The sequence below is a fragment of the Lepus europaeus genome, chromosome 5, assembly GCF_033115175.1.
Source record: "Lepus europaeus isolate LE1 chromosome 5, mLepTim1.pri, whole genome shotgun sequence".
Taxonomy (NCBI): Eukaryota; Metazoa; Chordata; class Mammalia; order Lagomorpha; family Leporidae; genus Lepus; species Lepus europaeus.
Genome location: NC_084831.1, coordinates 1,256,317 through 1,278,714, shown reverse-complemented (window position 1 = coordinate 1,278,714; position 22,398 = coordinate 1,256,317). Strand labels below are relative to the sequence as shown.

The window sequence follows — 22,398 nt, the reverse complement described above, 5'->3', positions numbered from 1 at the left end:
GTCTAAATGCCTCTCGGGCTGGGGTGACTGGGCCTCTCGGACAAGCCTGTCACAGCCCGCTGGGCAGGCACAAACGCCCGCCCCTCCCGCCCATCCACACTGGGCCTGGGACCCTCTGCCCGCTCCTGCACACGGGCACAGAGGCTGACCCGCGTCCCCGGAACGCATCCCCGGCTGCCGAGCCGCCCGGCCCTGCCTGGCACAGCCCTCAGACAAACACTTCGCACGGGAAGCTTCTCACAGAGGCGCAGGAAAACCACACAGGCCCCTCTCCTGCGTCCCCCTCCCCTCGGCCTCTGTGGTTGGAAGCAGAGCTGGGTCCAGCCCATCCTATGCCCGTGGGCGCCGTGCAGGGCTGGTGCGGGCTGGAGCGGGCGCTGTCCTCGTGTGCCCAGCCCGGCGGCCGCGGTCCGACCCTCAGCAGCTCAGCACCGAGGCCCAGGGCCCGCTGCCCTCAGGGACAGAGTCTGGTGGGCACCGGCTGACCTGTCCGTCTCCGGCAACAGGCACCCAGCACGGCTGGAGCGGTCTCGTCCCACCCCGAGCTCGGGCGCCCGTCTTCCCCTGGGCACCCAGGCCCTGGAGCATCCGGATCCCGGTGCAACCCAGGCCCAGGGACAGCATGACAGCTATCGGTCGGAGTGTGTGTGTGTGTATGTGTGTGCCAGCTCTCGGTCAGTGTGTGTGTGTGCGCGCGTGCCAGCTCTCTGTCAGTGTGTGTGTGTGCACCAGCTCTTGGTCAGTGTGTGTGTGTGCACCAGCTCTCGGTCAGTGTGTGTGTGCGCGCGTGCCAGCTCTCTGTCAGTGTGTGTGCGCGTGCCAGCTCTCTCTGTGTGTGTGTGTGTGTGCCAGCTCTCGGTCGGGGTGTGTGTGTATGTGTGTGTGTGCACCAGCTCTCGGTTGGTGTGTGTGTGTGCCAGCTCTCAGTCGGGGTGTGTGTGTGTGCACCAGCTCTCGGTCGAGGTGTGTGTGTGTGTGCCAGCTCTCGGTCGGTGTGTGTGTGTGCACGCCAGCTCTCGGTCAGTGTGTGTGTGTGTGCGCCAGCTCTTGGTCAGTGTGTGTGTGTGCACGCCAGCTCTCAGTGTGTGTGTGTGTGTGTGAAGGCGCCGATGGGAATGGAGCCGTGGAAACAAACCCGGGACCCTGACTCCCGCAGGAACCCGGAGGGAAAGAGCCGGCAGATGCCAACAGCTGTTGCCCCCCAGGACAGAGGTGGGGGTGGCCCAGCGGCGGGGAGGGGCGTGGCTGGCCTCGGAGCACGCCTGTCGGAGGGGCTGCAGCCGGCTCCGGCACCTGTGCCTCTTGCCTTGGAAGTAAGAGGGAGCCCACGGGGGCGTGCGGGGTTTGGTTTTGGGACACGGCTCCCTCGCTGGCACCCTGGGGAGCAGCACTTGGGGACGGCTCCACCGCACCCCCAAGAGGCTGGCTGCCCACAACCTCGGCCTCACCTGTGCACACCTGCCGGCCTGCACCTCACCAAGAGGCCACACGACCACCAGGAGGCTGACCGACAGAGTGGAGAGAAAAGCAGAGCTCAGCCCGAGCGCATGTCTGAAGGGAGACGCGCAGAGGCACCCGGCAGGTTCCCGGCACCCCGGCACCCCAGCTCCCAGCAGGAGCCCCTCAGGACCCCCCCCAGCAAACGCCCCCTGCCCTTCCCAGCCCTCCTGGCCCTTGCCTGCATCACAGAGGCGGCGTCTGGCGGCAGCACAGCCGTGGGACCTGCACGTGGTGCACGGAGCCCGGGTTCCTGGGACCTGGGCAGGAAGGGCCCGGCCGAGCCGCGTGCACCTGAGCCGGCAGGGCCGGGCCCCGTGTGACACAGGACTCGGTATCTGCACCGAGTGTTCGGCTTTGTCGTCCTTTCTAAAGTGAGAAAGTAGACAAAGCGACTTCCACAGCTCACCCAGCGGACAGCAAACTGCAGCCCCAGACTCCCCCGGGCCAGGGACCGGGCGCAGAGCAGAGAGCCCGGGGCAGCGTGCCCGGGCCTGGGGGCGTCCCCTGCGTCCCCTCACCCACCTCTGACAGCACGAATTTCCTGCCAGGAGGAAAATTCCAAATCTATCGAAACCGGGAGAAGGGGGCGGGGCTGGTCCTTCCCGATGCAGGAAAGCCCAGGAGCTTTCTGGGAATCACCCGAGAGCCCCCCCAGGAGCCCCCCACACCAGCGATGGCCAGCAGCCTCTTCCTCCTGGCGTGCCCCCTGGCACTCCCTGGGGCAGGGCAAGGAGGGACACAGGGCTCGGCTGCACCCCTCCACACCACACAGGGGCCTGACCCCCTCCTCGCCCCAGGCAGGGCCTCCCCCCAGCACCGCCCAGAAGCAGGCGAGAGCAGCAATCCCAGAGCCACAGCCCAAGGCGGGGGCAACGGCCCCTTCCCGCCCCCAGCAACCGCGCCCTGGGCTCGGCCACGGCTGGGGCTCCGGGGGACTACACGGGACCCCCCCCAGGCTCACACACATGCTCAAACACATGTCTGCACACACGGGCAGACACACAAGCTTCCCCGCAGACACGTGTGCACACTCATAAACACATATGTGCACACACGAATGCACCATACACACAGAGACATGCATCTGCACACGCACACACACGTGCACAAGGCTGAGACACCTGTGCACATACGCTCAGCACATGGATGCCCACACAGGGTTAGACACACATGCTCACATGTGCACACTCACACGCTCAGACACGCCCCTCACAGCCTGCACTCCGGCACGTGCACATGCGAGCCAGGCTGTCCACGGAGAGGCGGTGCCGGCCTGAGCCTTTCCGACTCGGTGCCGGCAAGGGCCTCGGTTTCCTCTCTTCCCAAGCTTCCAGGCAAGCACGGCCAGGGCTGCTCCCCGGCCCCCAGGACTGGGCTCGGGGGGTACGGTGCCCGCAGAGCCCCACGTGCTTACCCCTCCCCCAGCCGAGTGGGCGCCGTCTCGGGGGTCCCTGGGCCCCGTGCCCCCCGGCCACCTCCAGGCTGGTTGCCGGCCAGGGTGCTGAGGGACGGGTCTGCGTGCAGTCTGCTGGGAGGCCGACTCCAGTGCCTCGACCTTGAGCCGGGCACACGCACCAGCGTGTGAAATGTGCTGGGAGAACACGGAGCCGCGTTTGGGGCGAGAAAGTATTCACAGGACCAAGCCATGTTTTAAAATGATTATAAATTATTTTAACAGTGCATTTGCAAAGGGTTATAAAAACAGCCATAATATATTTTTTTCCTTAGATTCTAGAATTACCAGTGTGACAGCTAATGCAATAATGATTTGTTTCAAATGCCAGTGTTTAAGCTGTATAAAGCTGATTTTATACATTTTTCCAGTAGGCCGCATTGTAGTTAATGAAATTAAACACACCAATCGCATTTGTCCCCAGGGGACGAGGAACTGAACACACCACTGGTTTATTTTTTTATTAAAATAAATTGCAGCCGGCAAGATGGACTAATTGCATACAGAATTGAAAAAGAAACATTCCATTGATATAATTAAGCCAATTTTCATGGACAGAAATAGTATAGTGGATATAAAATACGCAAAGCCCTCACTAGAATCCAACATGCCTCCTTTTTGCACAAAATGTTAACTATTAAACAAATACGTGTCCCCCGTCTCCGGTCCTGGGGCATTGTTCTCCGGCAGGCTTGCAGGGGCAGGGGCCACCTCTCCCTTGCTCAGGCCCGGGAGAGCTCAGGAGCAACCCGGCCAAGCCTCCAGGACAGACCCAGACCCCAGCCTCGACTCCTTCTACTGCCCGCAGCTGGGGTCCGCGCCGGCGGAGCTCCACCCCTCCCGGGGCAGGCTGGGCACCCACGGCCGCCGCACTTGCTCCAGGCAGAAGGCAGTGAGCCGAGGAGGGGTGTGGACATGGCCAGCCCTGGCCGTCCCCTGCCGAGGTGGGACGGCAGGAGCCGCTCCTCGGGCAGCCGCGCGCACTGGAAGCTTTTTGAGAAACAGACCCGATCCAAGTGGCACAGGGGCTTCACGCGCGAAGAGTGCGGAGGACCTGGCCGGCGCCCGCACCGCCCCGCGAGGGAGCCGGTGCCACGCCAGGACCGCGGGGTCCCCCCGACGGACGCTCCCGCATTCCCGCGGTGCTGCGTGGCCCTCTCTGCCGGGGGCGCTCACCCCAGGAGCTGGGCCGTCCACAGAAAGGGCGCCAGCAGTCCCCAAGGCGCAGCCGGAGAGGAGCGGGCGGGACCCCGTGGTGGCAAACCGACCCCGACCTGCGCCCCGAGGCGGGCGAGCGCACTCCTGCGAGCCCCAGGGGTCGAGGGTCCGGGATTGGGGGCGCGGACACACCGGGAGGATGGCGCCGCTCCGGTGCCGAGCGGGCAGGACCTGGGGAGCGAGCGGGCAGCGGGGAGTGGGGAGCGCCCGGCCCGCGCAGCCCCGGCTCTCGGCCTCGCCGAGTTGCTCTCCCGCACGCCGAAGGCTCCGCGGCCGTCATGCGTCCTCCAGCGCCTGCGACGTGAGCCGCGGCTTCCGGGGCTCGTTATGCCGCTTTGATTCAAAACCTGATAAATTGTATTTAACGCCATTTGAAATTTTGAAACGAAATTATTCAAAAGATTTTTAATCCCGGATAATTTTTGTTGAAACTCCAATTATGCATCACCGTAATTACCAGCCCCAGCCCCCCAAGGGTCCCTAATTGCCTCCTAATTGAATAACACAGGGGCTAATCGCGCCCACCGCGGCCCAGCCAGCTCCCGCCTGCTTCGCCTCCCCGGGGGCCATGGGGGGGCTCGCCCGCCTCCACCCTGCCTTTCTGCCTAAGGTGGTGGGGAACCCTGTCCCCTGTCCCCAGCGCTGCCCCCAAGGGGGACTCCAGGGTCCCAGGAGCCTCAGGGCGGGGAGGGACCAGGAGGCCGGGCTCTCTCGCACCTGCTCCTGGCAGGGGACCCAAGGGGCGGCCCTGGGTGGACGTTGGGTTGCTGGGGACCCTGGACCTCGGCCTCATCCTCCCCCCGGGAAGCCAGCCCAGCCCCCTCCTCCAGGCTTCCTCACCAACATGGGGCCAGGTGGGGGGTGGCGGAGGCAGGGCCTGGGGCCCCGCAGGGCAGCCCTGCACCCCGCCCCTGCACCTCTGCCTCTGCCTTTTCGCCCGAAGCGGGGCAAGGGCGCCGACTCCCGCTGGACATCTCCTGGCGCTGCTGCCTGGACTGGCGTCCGCACAGATAGTCGCTGCCCAGGCCCCAGGGAGCGCACCGGGGAGGGGGGCGGGCTCACCCGGGGAGGGAGAGAACGCAGGGCCCCTTCAGCGCCAGCCAGAGCCTGAAGGAAGCCGACCGCCACCCGCTCACTCCCACCCGGTCTCACACACGCCTTCGGCACTCAGCATGGGGACACACACGGTCCCCACATTCAACTGTAGCTCCCTGTGCCCAGGAGGGCACCGTCACAGCCCTGGGATGGGGGGGGGGGGTCTGTCACCGCTGTGGGGGGTTGGGCCCCTGGGGGCAGCCCTGCTGGGACACCTCTTCGCGGCAAGGAGACCCCCTCAGCTGTTCTTTCGGGAAGGGGGCGGGCAGGAGGGCACCCTGGCTGTGCCACCCGCCACCTGCCCCACAGGCCTGGTAGACATTTAGTTTCCCAACGTGTGGCCAGCACTGCCCCAGCTTCAGTCGGGACCCTGGCCCCCAGGCTTGAGGCAAAGGGGTGGTGGGGCCGGGGGGCAGCCCAGAGCCCCCATCACAGGGGCCTCGAAGCGACCTTGATTAGAAGCAAATGAAATGACAGCCCCAGAGGCACCCTCTGGGTGACCCCCCCCAAGCTCCAGGTCACAGGGTCACAGGCGCCGGCCTCCTGGGCCTCGCAGACCCAGCCCAGGGCCTCGGAGCCGCCAACCTCAGCCCCGGAACCCCGAGCTCGCCCTGTGCACCCTGCACTCCAACCCCCACGGGACGTGCAGGGCGCTGAGGCCCAGGTGCCATGCTCGGGGAACACAGTCCAGCCCTCAGCACTCCCACAGCCGCAGCAGGGACCGGGGAGCCTGCAGCCACACGCCTGCCACTGCTGGGGACTGCAGCCGGCGCGGTGAGCCCGCCCAGCACGGCTCGGGGCTCCGGTGTGCTGAGGAGGGACGCCCAGGTAAAGGAGGCTGGGCTGGGGCGAGCGGGGACCCCACGGGGTCTGCTTCTCCCTGTCAGGCCCAGGACCCTGCCAGGCACCGGCTCCGGACGGAGCAGAGCCGGGTCCCAGGCGGCCTGCCTCACCTGGCAAGGTGGGAAAGGCAGAGCGCCGGGACCAGGCTGCCGGGCAGGTCCTGGGCCTCCGGAGTCGGGGCGCGCTGTGCCGCCTCTCGCTTGCAGCGAACGCCGAAGGCGGGGGAGAGCGCGGTGCCGTCCACCTTCCACTCCAGCTGCTGGGGCCCTGCCCAGCGCGGCCTGCACCCCGGGATCGCCGCTGCGAGCAGGCCGGTGGCACGCGCACAACCCAAACACGCACAGGACACCCGCGCCACACACACTCTACGCGCCGCGGCAGGCACGCGGCGCGCGCTCGATCCCGCGCCACAGACGCCAAACGCGGGCCGGGTTCGCACCAAGAGGGGTCAGAGGTCACGGGGCTCCGGGGGGACCGAGGCCAAGGGCGCCCCGCGGAGCGGCCCGAGCCGACGGCGGAGCCCGCAGGCGCCTGGCGGAACGCGGGAGCTGCTTTTCCCCGGAGGGCCGAGCGCGCGGCCTACGGCTGCGGGGGCCGCTGCGGGCCGAGCCGGCGGTCACGGCCGGGAGAGCAGCGGAGCTTCCTCGGAGACCGCGGCGAGTCCCGCGCCCACCCGGCTCCCGCTGCAGCGCTCAGCTCCGCGAGCTGCCAGGCCCGGCCGGGCAAGGGCCTGGTGGTCGCGCGGCGGTTTCGGGAGCAGCGGCCGGGGCGCCCCTTCGCCGGGTGGGCAGGCGGCCTGCGGAGGAGGGGGCTGCAGGAGCCGGAGGCGCCGATCCCGCTCGGCGCGGCGCTCGCCGCTTCGCTGTAGCCGGGCCGCGGCCGAGCCTCGGGAGCCGCGCTCGCCCGGCCGCGCCGCCGCCAGCCCCCACCTGCCCGCCTCGGCGGACGCAGCCCCCGGCCCGCGGGGCCTCCCGCGGACGGCCGCGGCGGCTGGGGCGCGGAGGGCGCGCGGGCTGCCCGGAGGGCGCGGCGGCGGCGGGCGGCGCGGGCGGCCGGGCGACACGCGGGCCGCGCGGCGAGCACCAGCCGGCGGAGGGCCCGGCGCGCGGGGCCCCGGGCTCGGCCCAGGACGGAGCGAAAGAGAAAGTAAGACCCGCGGCCAGCCAGCGTCGCCCGGGCAGCCGCGTCCCCGCCGGGCCGCGAGGCTGTGCCAGGCGGGCGGCAGCGCGGAGCTCCGAGCGGGGAGCCTCCCCGCGGCCCGCGCCGATGCCCGGCCGGAGGCACCGCGCGGCGCCTGCCAGCACGCGGGGCACCCCCTCGGGCAGCGGGGTCCCAGCTGGGCGGCGGCGGCGGCGGCGGCGGCGCTCCGGTCCGCCGCCCTGGTCTTCGCGGCCGCCGAGCCGGTGGGCGCCGGCCCGCGCCCCCTCCTCCGCGCCCTCCCCGGCCGGGGTCTCCCTCCTCCGCGCCCGGCTGGCGGACGCCAAAGGCGGTGCTCTAGCGCCCACTATTTCAAAAGCCCGGAATATGACTTGGCCGGGGCTGGAGCCGCTCGCAGAGCGAGCGCCAGAGCGAGAGCGGAGAGGGAAAAGTTGCTCTCCCCGCGCCTCAACTTTTCGCTAACTTTCGCTTTTCGCTCCCCTCCACCCCCGGCCCTCCCCCTCCGCCCCCCTCGCCGGCCCCCACCGCGCGCCTCGGGTTCCCGGGCCCGAGCGCCCGGCACGAGGGGGGGTGGGGGAGGGGGCTCGGCGGGGAGGGGGCCGGCGCCTTCGGGGAGCGCGCGGCCCGGGCGCCCCGAGCCTCCGCGCCGAGCCCGGCCGCCCCGGCGCGCCAGAGGCGGAGCAGCCCCCCGGGCCGCGCGGCCGAGCCGGGGGCCGCGCCCCGACGCGCACCCCTGGCCCCGGGCGCCGGGCGGCGCGGCGCGGCCGAGCGCGGGCACTTACTTTTGGCTAGCTTCCTCGCCCGCGCCTTGGAGCGCATGTTGCCGGCTCGCGGAATCTCTCTCCTCCTCCTCCAGTCCAGGAGCGGCTACACACTATCTTCATCTCTCCAGTATTGTCAGTTTGGACACCTTCGCACATGCGCACAGAGCACTCAATCTGACACCCCTCGCCGGGGCCAAAAAAACTTTGCAATGTATTCATCATCTTCATCGTCGCGCCGCCGCCGCCGCCGCCGCCGCCGCCGCCTCGGCGCGGGAGTGGGGGGCTCCGCTCGGCCGGCCGGGTGCTCGCCGCTCTTCCCGCTGCCCCCGCCCCCCCTCCGGCGCGGTTCGGGCTGGCCCTTTAAGAGCGGAGCCCGGGCTGGGCGCTCCCGCCCGGGGCCCGCACCCCGGACCCTTTAAAAGGACCCAGGCGGCCCGGCGGCGAGGTGACGCGGCCCCCACCGCGCCCTGCGTCGCGCCCGCCCCGCCGGGGCCGCGGAGGGGCCGGCGGCCGCGCCTTCGCACGCGCCCCGCCCGGGTCTCGGGGCCCGCGCGCCGCTCGCCAGGACGCGGGTCCGGGCCGCCCCAGCCCCGGTCACGGCGTTTGACTCCCAGTCGCAAGCTTCGCGCCCACCGTCGCCCCAGCCCGCGCGGCTCCCAAACTCTCGCCCCGGCCCCGGCCCCCGCGAGCCCCCGCCCCGCCGCCGCCGCGCGCCGGAACCCGGCTCCTCCGAAGCCCCCGCCGGGTCCCGCCGCCCCCTCCCCTTCGCCCCCACCCCACGGCGGCCGCTTCGGGCTTCGCGGCTCAAAAACAACAGCGGAGGCGCCGCCAGCTCCGCGCTCCGCCGCTGCCCCGGCCGCGGGCGGCCCTCGGACCCGCCGCCCTGGGGCCGCCGCGGGGCCGCCGCGGGCAGCGCGCTCCGCGGGCCCCGGGGGCGGCGCGGGGGAGGACGTCCGCACGCCGGGGTCCTGGGCCCTGCGTCCCGCGGTGCCCCGCACCTCTCCGCCCCGGGGGCGGGCCCACGCGCTCCTGCCTCCGCGCCCCCCTCGGCGCACCGGCGGCCCCCAGGTGAGTACCTGGGTGTTCGAGAGCCCGAGCTGGGCCACCTGCGGGGCCGCGGGCTCTGGGGACAACCCCCCCCCCCCCGCCGCCGCCTCTCCCGGCCCAGGTGCGTCGCGGGCGGGAGGCCGGCGGCGCAGGTGGAGGAGTGCGGCCCGGAGCGGACCGGGCGCTACGCCGGCCGCCCTGGAACGCGGAGGCGCGCTGAGGGGCCCGCACTGGGCCCCGGCGCGGGGGCCTGGTGGAGTGAGAACGGATTCCTCCTCAGAGCGCGGCTGGGATTCGAGAACGAATTGGAAGCCAACGGAGGCGCTGCGCCCCCCACCCCCACGCTTCCCGCGCCCCTCCAGGGGCATCCAGGGGCGTCCAGGTCCTGCGGTCAGCGGGACTTGGAGCTGCTGCAGAGCCTGGGCAGGGGTCGGGCTGCTCGCCGCCCCGGGGTGGTCTCCCGGCCCCGAAGCCCCCTTTGTTATGCAATGAGAGCAGACCTGCACTCAGGACCCACAGAAGGAGGCCCCAGATCGCCGGCCATGGCACCCCGTACCGGGGCCGCAGGGCTCAAACCACGGCGAGGGGAAGCCCTCAGAGCGGGCTCGGAGAAGCGCGCCCTGAGGCCCGGGGCCTTCCCACGCGCAGTCCCGAGCGGCCCCCCTGCGTGGATTCGGACCCCAGTGTGGCTTCCACAGCTCCGGGCGCCTGCCCCGCTCACTGCTGCTGCCCCAAAGGAGGAAGTGCCCGCTGGCTGCCGGTCCGAGCGCGAGGTAAGTGTCTCCGGGAGCCAGCGGCGGCCCAGGCCCCTCTCCGTGGCGCCAGGTGGCTCACGCACCCCACACCCCACTCTTTCCCCTTGGGCTGGGCCGCAGCTCGGCCCCTGCGAGACACCAGATTAGTCCCCAGGGCACCCCTGCCGCCCCCCGCCGGGGAGGGGGGTGGAGCCCAGGAACACGAAAACCGTCCCGCGTGACACCCACCCCAGGGCAGCGGCTGCTGGCCAGAGAGGACTCAAGGTCATCCCAATCTACCTCTGGCCCCAAGGGTCTCCCAGGGCACGTGCACAGAGGGTCCTTCCTCTGCCCCCTCCCCAGCCCTGCACTGCCCCCCTTCCTCTGCACGGAGGCAGCCAGCAGGCCCCAAGGTTAGGAACGCTCGGCCCCAGCGGGCCTGGGCCCTCTGCCTACCCCCTCCCTGGGCCGAGAGGCCGTTCGCGGAGTCCTGGCGGCTGGGCCAGCTCAGCCATCCCTGGGGCTGCGCCCTTACCAGGGGCTGGGGAAGGAGGGCGGGAGGCCTGAGAAGGCGGCCAGGGCCGCTGGGGGCGGGGCGGGGGCCGGTGGAAGGGCTGGGGTCGGTGCCCACCAGGAGCCAGCTGAGCCGCGGGACCCCGTCTTCCTGACTCAGGACGGCGGCCCGCCCTGGCAGGCTGTCCCCAAGGCCATGGCCCCGGCCGGGCCCTGCCCCCGCGTGGCCAGACTTAGAAGCAGAGATCCCAGGGCGCGGAGTCCCTGGGAGAGCGGGGCAAGCAGGAAAACACCACCGCTCCCCAGCCCCAGTGTGGGGTCCTCACTCCCCCTGCCCCGGCCGACTCCTGGGCTGGGGGGGGGGGGGCACGGACAGCACACGGAGGCGCCAGGGAAGAGGGGCGACGGCGACAGGGCTGAGGGCAGCTGGAAGCTGCACTCTGGGGGCCTTTGGGGCTGACGCGGGGCCTGCGGGACCCCAGCTCGGCGGTGGGGGCGTCTCCCGCGGGCAGCCAGTTTCCGCTAGAGCTGTGAGCGGCCCTGCTCACTGCCGGCTGCGGGGCGGCCAGGCGGGAGTGGCCTCGCCCCAAGTCTGGCCTCGGTGCTGTGCACGCCACGTTTCCAGCAGGCTGGACACCCAAGGGCGGCGCGGTTGCTCTGGGAAGAAGCTGGCCCTGCGGCTCGGGCTCCAGCCTCCTGACAGACAATGTGCATGGAGAGTCCCAGGCCCGCGCACGCACCCCGGCCCGAGGGTCCCCTCGACGGGCTGGCCCTGTACCCGTGTCCACTGGTGGAGGCCGGGTCCGTGTGCCGGTGTGGGGGTGGGGGGTCAGAGCTGGCCCCATTGCCCCTCCCAGGTCCCCAGGCCCCAGGGTGCCTTGCTGCACGGACCCCTCTCGGTGCCCCGGCGCTGGCTGAGCCTGGGCACCGTCTTTTCCCGCCCCGGCCCGGCCCCGTGGGATTCCCGGCGGGCTTCTGCTCAGCCTCCGGTTCCCGGCAGGGAGAAGTCCAGGTAGCAGAGAAGGAAAGCACGCGGCCTCTTCTGGGAGCTCCAGAGCTGCCCCACCCCCAACACGTGGGCCACTGCGGAGACGCTGCCCGGATTGGGCACCCCGGGCTGGACACCGGCAGGGGCCCCTGGGGAAAGGGCCCATGGCACCTGGAGGTGGCCTGTTCCGACCCAACGCCTGGCACTGGTTGGGGGCGGAAGGCGGGGTCCTCCTCTCCATCTGGAACCGGCTGGGGGTGGGGCAAGGAGCTGCAAAGGTCTGTTCCTCCCCCAGCAGGCCTCCTAGATGGCTCCAAGCGGGCGCTTCCGCTCTGGGATCCCAGGCTCCCGGGGCACCCTTCTCTCCCTGGCCCCGGGAGTCGGATGCAGGGACTTCCAGGCTGTCCTGCCCTGCCGGGTCCCGGGCGGGTCTCCCCAGCTAAGAAGTCCCTGGAATGTGAACTTGGGGCCGCCTGGGAACAAACGGCGGACGCTGGGAACCCAGGGTGTCCGGTGCGCGAGGGCGCGGGGGCCGCGGCACCCGGCTGCTTGCGGGTGCGCGGTTTTGCGTCCTGGAGTTCCAGCCAGGAGAGCGGCGTTCCACCCGTCCAGTCTGGGTGCGCGCTCTGCGGGAGGCCGAACGGGGAATGCTTTTTTGTTTTTGCCTTGTTTTGTTTTGAAGAGATGGACAGCGAGGGCCTGATGGACGCCGCGGCGCGCTCGCCACCCGCGTCCCGGACCGGGGCCGGCCCCTGGGAAGGTGTAGGAGCGGCGCGGCCCCTCCACCGCGCGCCGCCGGCCTTGCGCGGACTCGAATTCCCACGCTCTGCCTCGCGGTCCCAGCACCGACCAAATCCCGCCAACGAATCCCGGCGTCCGGGTGGCGCAGCGTCTGCGCTGGAGCCACCGCGCGCGGCCCGAGCCCCGCGACTGTGCAGCTGCGGGGTCCCGGCCCTCCGCCCGGCACCGCGGGGTCGCGCACCTGCACGCGTCCGGCGCCGCTTCGCTCCCCGTGGCGCCCACGACCGAGGAGGCACAGGGGCCGCCCGGGAGCGTTGCCGCTGCTCCTGTGGAAGCTGCGGGCGCGGGCAGGGGCCTGGCAGCCACGAAGTCCGCGGCCGCGTGGTTTCCCCGCACGGCCGCCGCGCCACGGAGTCGCTGGGTAGCAGGGCGGCCTCGGCAGCCCCTGCCGCCCAGGTCCCGCCCGCCCCGCAGCACCGGAGCGCGGCCCCCTGCTAGCTGCCGAACCCTCGCCTCGTCCGCAAGGCCCCCTCGCATCTTCCGCTGTACGCGTCGCGGTGCCGCGGGCGGAGCGCCCCGCAGGTGCAGCGCAGCGCTGGGCAGGGGACGAGGGCAGCCTCCACGCTGTCCCCACCCGGGCCTCTCTGCGAGGTTCCTGGCGCTCGGGTCACACGGCCCGCAAGGGAGGCGGCGACCCCCGCCCCTCCCCGCCTTTCCACCCTCCGCCGCCCGGCTGGGTGGGGACGGGGGAGGGTCCGGTCTCTCGGGCTCCTGCGGGGCTCGGGCGCGGAGCGTTCGCCCGACCTTTCCCGCCGCAGGAATCCCGCAGAGGGGAGAGCGCTGCGGGAGGGACGGGGGCCTCGCCCCGCGCGGAGCTCCGGAAGTCTCGGGTCTCCCCGCTGGCGCAGGTCGGGGCACGACCTTGGGAGGCGGGGCTGGGGGGGGGGTCAGCTACAAGCCACGCCCCTGGGCGGAGGCGGCAGGGCCGGAGGGGGCGAGGCCGGAGCAAACCAGGCCAGGCTGAGGGGGAGGGGCCGCGGTGGCCGGGGGTCCTCGACGCCCCCTCCGCCGCTGCACTCCGCTCCCTGAGCTGGCAAGGAAGGGCAGAGACCAGGACGCCCGGGCAGGGAAGAAAAGACCAGTGCGGCCGAGTGCCCGGGGGGCCTCCGCGGGCGGGGTCAGCTCCGTCCCCGAGCCCCGCGGCGGGCACAGCGTCTGCGACTGATGACCACCGTGAAGGAACCCGGCAAAGGCGGCGCCCTCCCCCCGTGACATCCACAGGATTAGGATGGGGCTGGGGTACCGCGGCGCCCTCCCCCCCCCCCCGTGACATCCACAGGATTAGGATGGGGCTGGGGTACCGCGGCGCCCCCCCCCCCCCCCGTGACATCCACAGGATTAGGATGGGGCTGGGGTACCGCACCGGGACCCCAGTCTCCCGCTGTGAGGTCAGGCCGCACACCCCGCAGTGTTGGGTGTTGGGGGGGGGTCTTGACCTGGCCCTGCCCGGTGCTCCCTCTGGACCTTGGCCTGGCCAGTGAGAGTGGTCAGTGTCCAGGGCCGGTTGGCTCCTGGGACAGAGAACCCCTGGGGGCCTGGGGGTGTCTGCCCCCCGCCCCTGGAGTTTCCCAAGGCCAGGCTATGGGACTGCTCAGGGAATGAATTAGGAAGAAATGATGGCTTCTGCCCTGGGAAGGGGGAGAGGAGGGTGCCCTGCGGGTGCCGGGGTGGAGGCAGGCGTCTCCTTCACCCCACCTGTGGGGCCATTAGGGTGGGCTCAGCAGGGGGCAGGATTGGCGATGAGGCACAGAGCGTGCTCAGACAACAGCGTGGTCTGTCGGCAGAGTCCCTGGCCTGGGCCGGTGCTGGGCGTCCCCTGGCTGGCCGCCCTCCCCCGGGGGGGCGGGGCATCGTGCTGCTCTGAGACCCTCACAGCCATCCTGAGCAGTGGCGCCACCCTACAGGTGCCAGCGACCTCGGGGAGGACCTGTTGGGGTGGCAGAGTGGACTCCCTGTCCACACAGCCCCTTGCCCAGGCGACTTCACCCTGCCAGGATGGCCCCCTCCAGGGGTCTCTGCCTGGGACCCTCTCCTAGGGTTCATGCTGGGTGCGCGTGTGAGTTCTGGAAGGTTCTCCCTGCACTGCTGACGGGGACCAGGTCCTTCGTGTTTCCTGGGCCCACCTCTCCCTGGGGAGCCGAGTGTCCCCTCCCCTCTGACACCTGTCTCAGGGTGGCCCTGACGGGACCGGGCTGTGACCCTTCCAAGTCGTGCTCGGCGTCCAGGCTTCTCCTGGGCTATTTCCAGGCGTGAAATGTGTCACTGAGAAACACAGCTGTCAGGTGTGCACGCGACCCGGGGCACATGGGGCTCGGTCCGTGAACACGAGCGAGCCGGGTTCCCCTGCACGGTTCGTGCCGCAGAAGGTGCCGAAGGGCCAGCGCCCGCCCCCAGCGTTGCTCGGTAGGTCACCCACTTTCGCCCCCTTCATCCTTAGAGCTGAGCTGCGTCTCATCGCCCGACTCGCGCTAAGGAGGAAACGCTATCGCTTAGACAGAGCCGTTGAAACGCCGCGTCCTGTGTGGATTTCTTAACATAAATAAATCATGCGAGCCGGGACTTATGTTCTCAGAATGATGTCATCCAGCGGGGCTCCTTCCCGGCCAGGCTGCGCGAGTGATTTCCCTGTGGCGTGCGGGTGCTTCTTGCCCGCGGGAGAAGTCCGCTGTGGCCTGGCAGCCGCCGTCCCTGCCCTACATGGCCGAGGGTCAGCCCAGCCGAGCAGGTGCAGGGGGCAGAGGGGGTGTGGCGGCCCTGGAGCTCCAGGGAGCACGGAGCTCCCAGCAGGGGCCATGCATGCAGCGTGGCACGCGGCTCTGACACGCGTCCACGGGGTGAGCCTGGAAGACGTCACGCTCGGTCCCCACGAGAGCTAGAAGCTGTGTGCACGGCGTGCGGGGGCATAGCCACAGGGAAGAGACGAGACCGGCGGCTGCCGGGCTGAGGCCAGGGAAAGCGGGGGCTGCCTGGGCTGCACGCGGAGGGTGGACAGGGCCGCCGGCACGGGGAGGCGTTCGCCGACGCTGCGTGGGCTCTGTGGAGGTAAAGGTGTTGAAGTCGCGACCGTTCGTCACCTGGGCAGTTTTATGCTCATCCTTAGCATACTTCTGATGTCTTTGAAATCCATGTACAGGTAAGAGTGTACCGGGCCGGCGTCATGGCACGAAGGGCCGAGCTGCTGCCTGTGGCACCGGCGTCCCAGGCTAGCGCCAGTTTGGAGTCCCGGCTGCTCCACTTCCATCCAGCTCCCTGCTTTCCTTGGGAAGGCAGTGGAAGATGGCCCAAGTCCCTGGGCTCCTGCCGCGGTGTGGCAGACCCGGATGGGTTCTTGGCTCCCGGCTTCAGCCTGGCCCAGCCCTGACCGCCGCAGCCATGTGGGGGAGTGAACCGGCGGATGGAAGTTCTCTTTCCTCTCTTACTCTCTCGCTCACTCTGCTTTTCACATAAATAAAATAAATATTCTTTATGAACGAATTGAAATGCAGAGAAGTGAGTTGCTAAAACAGCTGTTAGAGGTAAAGGAGTGTGTGGGACACGTGGCCGCGTGCCGAGGCGGAGCCGGCAGGGCTGAGCTCCTGGCTCCTGGCTCCTGGCTGCAGGTATCTGGGGAGTGAACCAGCAGACCGAAATTTCTGCCTGTGTCTCCGCCCCTCGCCCCTCACGTGGGGAGAAAGGGAGGAAGGGAGGGGGAGGGAGGGAGAGGAGAGGGAGGGGAGCGGCCCACGGCTTGCTGAGCGTGAAGCTGTCGCCGCCCCAGGTGGGGGACCTTCCTTCAGAGAGCCGGGCAGCCCCCTCCCCCATCTGCGTCTCCTCCCCTCCAGCCCAGAGGGCGCCATCCCGGGTTGGGGGTTGAGGATTCCCTTCCCCCAGTGCAGATCCCCAAGTGAGTCAGCTGCAGGTGCTTGGTCACATGGCGGGGGGGGGGCCCTGCCGGCCACGGTGGTGAGTGGGGTGTGGCCTGTCCACGCCGTGGGCATTGGCCACGAGAGGGAGGAAGCACGGGCACGAGCCGCGGCACGGAGGAGCCCTGGAAACGTGATACCAAGCGACAGCAGTCATGCGTACCACACGTGCCACGTGCCACGCATGCCACACACGCCACACACCGTGTGATGCCGCTTATGGGGAACGCACAGGCCCACAGAGACAGGGCACAGATGGGCAGCTGCCCCGCTGTGAGAGGACAGGCAGTGGCCGCCCGGGCAGGGGCGGCTGTGTGCACGGGACTTGGGCCAGAGTCCACCACCAGCCCCCGGCTGCAGGACACCGGCAGCTGGGAGCTTGTGGTGGGAAGACAGGGCTAACTGAGGGTGGGAGCCGAGCAGGTGCCACGTGAGTCTCTCATATATTTCAGTGACACACATTCATGGCATGTCTGCCTGTGCCTGGCACAGCCACCGGCTGCTGCAGGGACCAAAGCCATCAAAGCCATCCCCGCTCGTGAGAGCCTCGGCCGGACGCAGTGGACGAACGGTGGCTGCACAAATGCAGCCGGCCCTTTGTGCCCCCGGCCCCACCCACACCTGTGGACACAACAGCCATGATGGAAATCGAGAAGGAGCCGTGTGTCTAAACGTGTAGGCCTGTTCTGGCGGCATCGGTCCCTGGGCGGCCTCTCACGTGGCCGTGCCGTGTGTTGTGCAGGATTGCACGGGCCGTTGCGAATCCCCTGCCACGTGTTCCACGTTTTGCATGGGACTTGGGCATCCAGAAGTCTCCATATCCACGTGGGCCCCCACGGACCAGGACTGACGCCATCCTCCTGCGTCCAGCTCCGTGGCCACCCTGCTCTGCTAGGGCTGAGCTCCCCCGGCTTCCTGGCTCTGGTTGGCTTCGTGGCTCGGTGGGTTAAGCTGCGGCTTTCGAAGCCAGAATCTGTCCCGGAGCCCGGCTGAGTGCCGGCTGCTCTGCTCCAGACCCAGCTCCCGCTAATGCGCCTGGGAAGACGGTGGGGGATGAGCCAAGTCCCAGAGCCCCTCCCGCCCATGTGGGAGACCTGGATGGAGCTCCTGGCTCCTGGCTTCCGCCTGGCCCAGCTCTGGCCGTCACCATCGGCCTTGCAGCAGATGGACGATCTCTCTCTCCCTCTGTTGCTCTGCCTTTCACACAAATAAATACAAAACTTTTTTTTTGTTTGTTTTGAAAACAGAGGCTCAATGAGTTTCCTGTGCCCTTCCCCACCTTGGCAAGGCTGGGAGTCTCTCAGACGACCCCCCACACCCTGCAGGTGCCTGGGTGCACCTGCCCCTTCCCCCCGCTCCCCTGCACAGGTTCTCTCTTCTCCAGGGTGAGGTGTGAGGACTCTGCACTGCCCCCGTGCACAGGTGCCTACACGTCCAGCCTCCTCCCACCGGCCCCGGCACAGCTGGCTCTGCGCCCAGGTTCCCTGCCTGTGGGGGTGACCTGGAGGGGCCCACAGGACGCAGGCCTTACTCCCCACCAAGAGGGGCCACCATCTGTCACCTGCACTTCTTATCATGAACGCTTCCTGGCTGGTCCTCCCACACACAGCCCTTAGGTGTCACCCAGAGCCTGGGCTTCTGCTCTGTTTGGTATCAGTGCTTACATGGCTCAGAAGGGCAACAGATGGCTGGTGGGTGGGTGGGCAGGTGGGAAGGATGGGTGAGTGGGTGGGTGGGCAGGGAGGTGAGTGGATGGGTGGATGGTTGGGTGTGGGGGGTAGATGGATGGATGGATCAGTGGGTGGATGGATGGATAGGTGGATGAGGGTGGGGGGGTGGGGGGTAGAGCTCTGTGGGTTGAGCTCATGGTGAAACTGAGGCCTGGTGAGCAGGTGGGCTGTGCTCCCAGTCGCAGTGCACACTGGCCAGAACTGGCCCAGGCCTCCAGGTCTGTGTGGCGTGTCCAGCTGCCTGCAGTGGTGCGTCCCAAGCAGGCTGACGGGCAGGTGCAGCCACAGCCGCCGGCCCACTGTTCTTTCTTGCCTCCCTTCCCCTCGCCTCGGGGAGCACCAGTCCGAGTGTCGCTGCCCGGCCTCGGGGCCCAGGGCCGGGCCCGGGAAGGGAAGGCTGCCCAGCTCCCAGCACTGTTGCAGGGAAAGCCTCTGGGACGTAGAGTGGCGGGCAGCTGACATCTGTGCCCCCAAACGACCCTGGAGGTCCCCAGGGAACCTGAAGGGCCCGGCCCAGGCCCCGTTGCCTGCAGCATCGCGTGAGCTCCTGTAATCCCCACCCCCACCGGAGGGTCAGCCCTGCTGAGACCCTTCCCGCACAGGGGTTCGCTGGGCTCCCACACAGGGAAAGGTCGGGGACCATCCAGGGAGGGTAGGAAGCCCTGGGGAGGTGCTGGAGTTGGGGTCTCCCTGGCGCACACCCTGCCCAATAAAACGGCCACAGCTTCCGTGTGACCTTGTGCCAGGGCCAGCTCTCCCCAGCCACACGGTGGCAAATTCTCCCTTGGGTGGCCCTGGCTGAGCTACTGCCAACCTACTGAGGACCAGCCTGCCACACCCTTTCCTGGCCCCCCGAGGCTCAGGGCCAGGCGCTGGGGGACTCCGAGGTGTGGCCTGGGGGTCCTCCCTGTGGCTTCGGCCTGGAGGGGCGCCCTGCCCCCAGTGTCAGGAGACCCCGCGACCCCCTGTGGCACCTGCGCGGTGGCGCCGAGCCCATGGTGAATGAACAGCCGCCCCTCGAGCCAGGGTTTTTATGGGTTTGCCTTAAAGATTTTATTCCAGAAAAAACCAAAAGCAATTAATTCAAATTACAGAGTAGTCATTTGCAATAATATTTGCTTTAAATATATGTATTTTTTAAATCCCCTCAGCTGTGGGCATCGGGTGAGTTCGAGGTAAAGGACACCTTGAAATAATTACATTTTTCGCTCGTTTTATGTTGTGAAAACGGCTTGGTCGATCTGGGAAGAACTGTAAAACGCTCGGCCGACTGCCTTGTACTGCAGCCCCGCTTTTCCTGCCGTCCGCGCAGCGCAGCCACCCTGGGATCCCTGCCTCCTGCCCCAGAGGTGGATTTCTTCCAGAAACTTCGCCAGGCACCGTGCAGCCGCGTCTCCGCCCGGCCCAGGCGGGCAGCGGGTGCACCGCCCCTCCGCGAGGCAGCCCTCCCAGAGGGTGGCGCTGGTTGACCAGGAGCCCAAGGCCGAGGTCAGTGCACGGTGGAGCCCACGTCCCATGGCGTGGGGGGTGGGGGGAGGGAGGGGAGCCCGGCCTGACCCACTTCTCTCGGTCGTGGTCTGGGGCCTTGTCCACTGGAACCAGTGCAGCACAGCCTGGAATGGGAGCGGTCAGTGTGCGTGTGCAGCGTTGTCGGCGTGCTGGGCCACGCCGGCTCAGGACACCAGGCACAGCCACAGCCACGGAGCCCCCCAGCCAGCGTCCTCCCCCGCCCCTCCCACCGGCTGACGCCGCTCTGCTGAAGCCGGCCTCCGCGGCTGCCTCGCTTGCCTTACGGTGTCTCCAGAAACAAACACCGGACCTCAGCCGCTCCCCCACACCGCAGTTCTTGTTCACAATTTGCACTTTTGCCCTGTTTGAAAAACCTTTGCCTAAGCCACGGTTCCCAAGATGTTTAACCAATTTTCTCAAAAAGTTTTACAGTTTTGGTTCTTTTATATTTATATTTCAGCTTATGTGAATGGCAGAGAGACAGAGACAATCTTTTTTAAAAGTTATTTGTTTATTTTGAAAGTCAGAGTTAGAGAGAGAGAGGGAGGGAGAGGCAGAGAGAGAGAGAGGTCTTCCATGTACTGGTTCACAGATGGCCGCAATGGCTAGCACTGGGCTAGGACAAAGCCAGGAGCCAGGAGCTTCCTCCAGGTCTCCCACACGGGTGCAGGGCCCAAGGACCTGGGCCATCTTCCACTGCTTTCCCAGGCCATAGCAGGAGCTGGGTCGGAAGTGGAGCAGCTGGGACTCAAACTGGGACCCACACAGGATCCAGTTCTTGCACACAGCAGCTTAACCCTCCACGCTACAACGCTGGCCTGAGACAGACAAATCTTACATCCACTGGTCACTCTTGAAATGCCTGCACTAGTGAGGGCTGGGCCAGGTAGAAGCCGAGAGCCTGGAGCTCAATCGGGTCTCCCACGTGGGTGCAGGGGCCCAGGACGTGAGCCATCATCCGCTGCCCCCGGGGTGTGCCACAGCAGGGGGCTGGACTGGAAGCAGAGGAGCCAGGACTGAGCCGGGCGCTGTGATAGTGGGTCCGGGCGCCCCGACGGTGAAGGGACCAGTGCACAAACACCCCCCCCCCCTTTAGTTCTTACTCTTTTCTCTAGGATCTAGGGCGGTTTTAGACAGTGTAAGGGCTAAAGATCATTTCTTTGCATAGAAACGTCCAGTTGTTCCGGCACCGTTGGTTGGAAAGTCTACAATTTTCCCATTGAGTTGCCATGGCCCTGTCACGTGTGGTCCTGCCGAGGACGGTGCGCCGTGGGTCTGGGCTGGGGTCACTGTGCACTGCCCAGAGAGTCCACAGCAGCCTTGAGATGCGCAGGCTCCCAACCCCGGGCTTCTTTTTCCAAATTGTGCAGCCCTTGAATTTGCCACAAGAAAATTAACACGGGCTTTTCGATTCCCGTGGAAAGCACCGTGGGATGTCTCCGAGGGTGTTCATGGCATCCGTGGGCCAGCGTGGGAGAACTGACCCCTGTCAACGCCAGGCGCTCCCGCCACGAGTGGGGGCATCTGCATTGAGTTTGGCCTTTTGCAATCTGTCTCAGGTGCGCACGAGACGAACCCTACACGTTTTCCCTCGTTAGGTTGGTCTCCCGGTAGGTCCTAGTTTTTATTCAACTGTAAATATTTAAAAATTTTAATTCCCAGGTGCTCACTTACACACAGTGAATGGAAATCCGATCTGTTTCTGTACACGGAGCTTCCTGTTCTGATGGTGTAGGGCCCACTCCACTTCCCCTCTCTGTGCTTCTGTCTGACTTTCTACACGAGTTGTCCACACGACTTGTCCACACGAGTTGTCCACACGAGCTGTCTACATGAGCTGTCCACACGAGTTATCCACACGACTTGTCCACACGAGTTGTCCACACGAGCTGTCCACACGTGTTGTCCACACGAGTTGTCCACACGAGTTGTCCACATGTGTTGTCCACACGAGTTGTCCACACGAGCTGTCTACACGAGTTATCCACACGATTTGTCCACACGAGCTGTCCACACGAGTTGTCCACACGAGTTGTCCACACGAGTTATCCACACGACTTGTCCACACGAGCTGTCCACACGAGTTGTCCACACATGTTGTCCACACGAGTTGTCCACACGAGCTGTCCACACGACTTGTCCACACGACTTGTCCACACGAGCTGTCCACACGAGCTATCTACACGTGTTGTCCACACGAGCTGTCTACACGAGTTGTCTACACGAGTTGTCCACACGAGCTGTCCACACGAGTTGTCCACACGACTTGTCCACACGAGTTATCCACGCGAGTTGTCCACACGAGTTATCCACACGAGTTATCCACATGACTTGTCCACACGAGTTATCCACATGAGTTGTCCACACGAGTTGTCCACACGACTTGTCCACACGACTTGTCCACATGAGCTGTCCACACATGTTGTCCACACGAGTTGTCCACACGAGCTGTCCACACGAGCTGTCCACACGACTTGTCCACACGACTTGTCCACACGAGCTGTCCACACGAGCTATCTACACGAGTTGTCCACACGAGCTGTCTACACGAGTTGTCTACACGAGTTGTCCACACGAGCTGTCCACACGAGTTGTCCACACGACTTGTCCACACGAGTTATCCACGCGAGTTGTCCACATGACTTGTCCACACGAGTTATCCACATGAGTTGTCCACACGAGTTGTCCACACGAGTTATCCACATGAGTTGTCCACACGAGTTGTCCACACGAGTTGTCCACACGAGTTGTCCACACGAGTTATCCACACGAGTTATCCACACGACTTGTCCACACGAGTTGTCCACACGAGTTGTCCACACGAGTTGTCCACACGAGTTGTCCACACGTGTTGTCCACACGAGTTATCTGCTCAGACGTCTGCCTCTCTCCAGAAACTCACCCAGGGGCCGGTGTCGTGGTGATACCAGCTGCGCTGCTGGCACCCCAGGTGGGCACTGGGTTGTGTCCTGGCCACTCCACTTCCAATCCGTGTACCACACGCGAGACCCGAGTGACGCTCCTGGCTCCTGGCTGCCGCCTGGCCCAGCTCTGGCTGCTGCAGCATCTGGGGAGTTATGGGAGATTCTCTCTCTCTGCAGTAAAGAGATAACGATAAAAAGACATTCACACCTTTATCTTAA

At 67.2% G+C, this 22,398-nt stretch overlaps 2 protein-coding genes across 6 annotated transcripts in view; one reads left to right on the top strand and one right to left on the bottom strand.

Annotated features, from left to right (window-relative positions):
• PRDM16 (PR/SET domain 16) overlaps window positions 1-8,253 on the bottom strand; it is a 246,776-nt gene extending 238,523 nt beyond the window's left edge. For all 5 annotated transcript variants that reach the window (XM_062190314.1, XM_062190315.1, XM_062190316.1 and 2 more), the window contains exon 1: window positions 8,050-8,253. In XM_062190314.1, the coding sequence (XP_062046298.1) occupies window positions 8,050-8,086 (37 nt within the window). In that variant the 5' untranslated portion in view covers window positions 8,087-8,253. The remainder of the gene's footprint in view (window positions 1-8,049) is intronic.
• Window positions 8,241-12,552, top strand: LOC133760850 (collagen alpha-1(I) chain-like). Its single transcript, XM_062193441.1, has 4 exons — window positions 8,241-8,376; window positions 8,454-8,603; window positions 8,767-9,851; window positions 11,326-12,552. Exons 1-4 carry the CDS (start codon window positions 8,241-8,243, stop codon window positions 12,550-12,552), a joined length of 2,598 nt encoding a protein of 865 aa, XP_062049425.1.
• The last annotated feature ends 9,846 nt before the right edge of the window (window positions 12,553-22,398 follow it).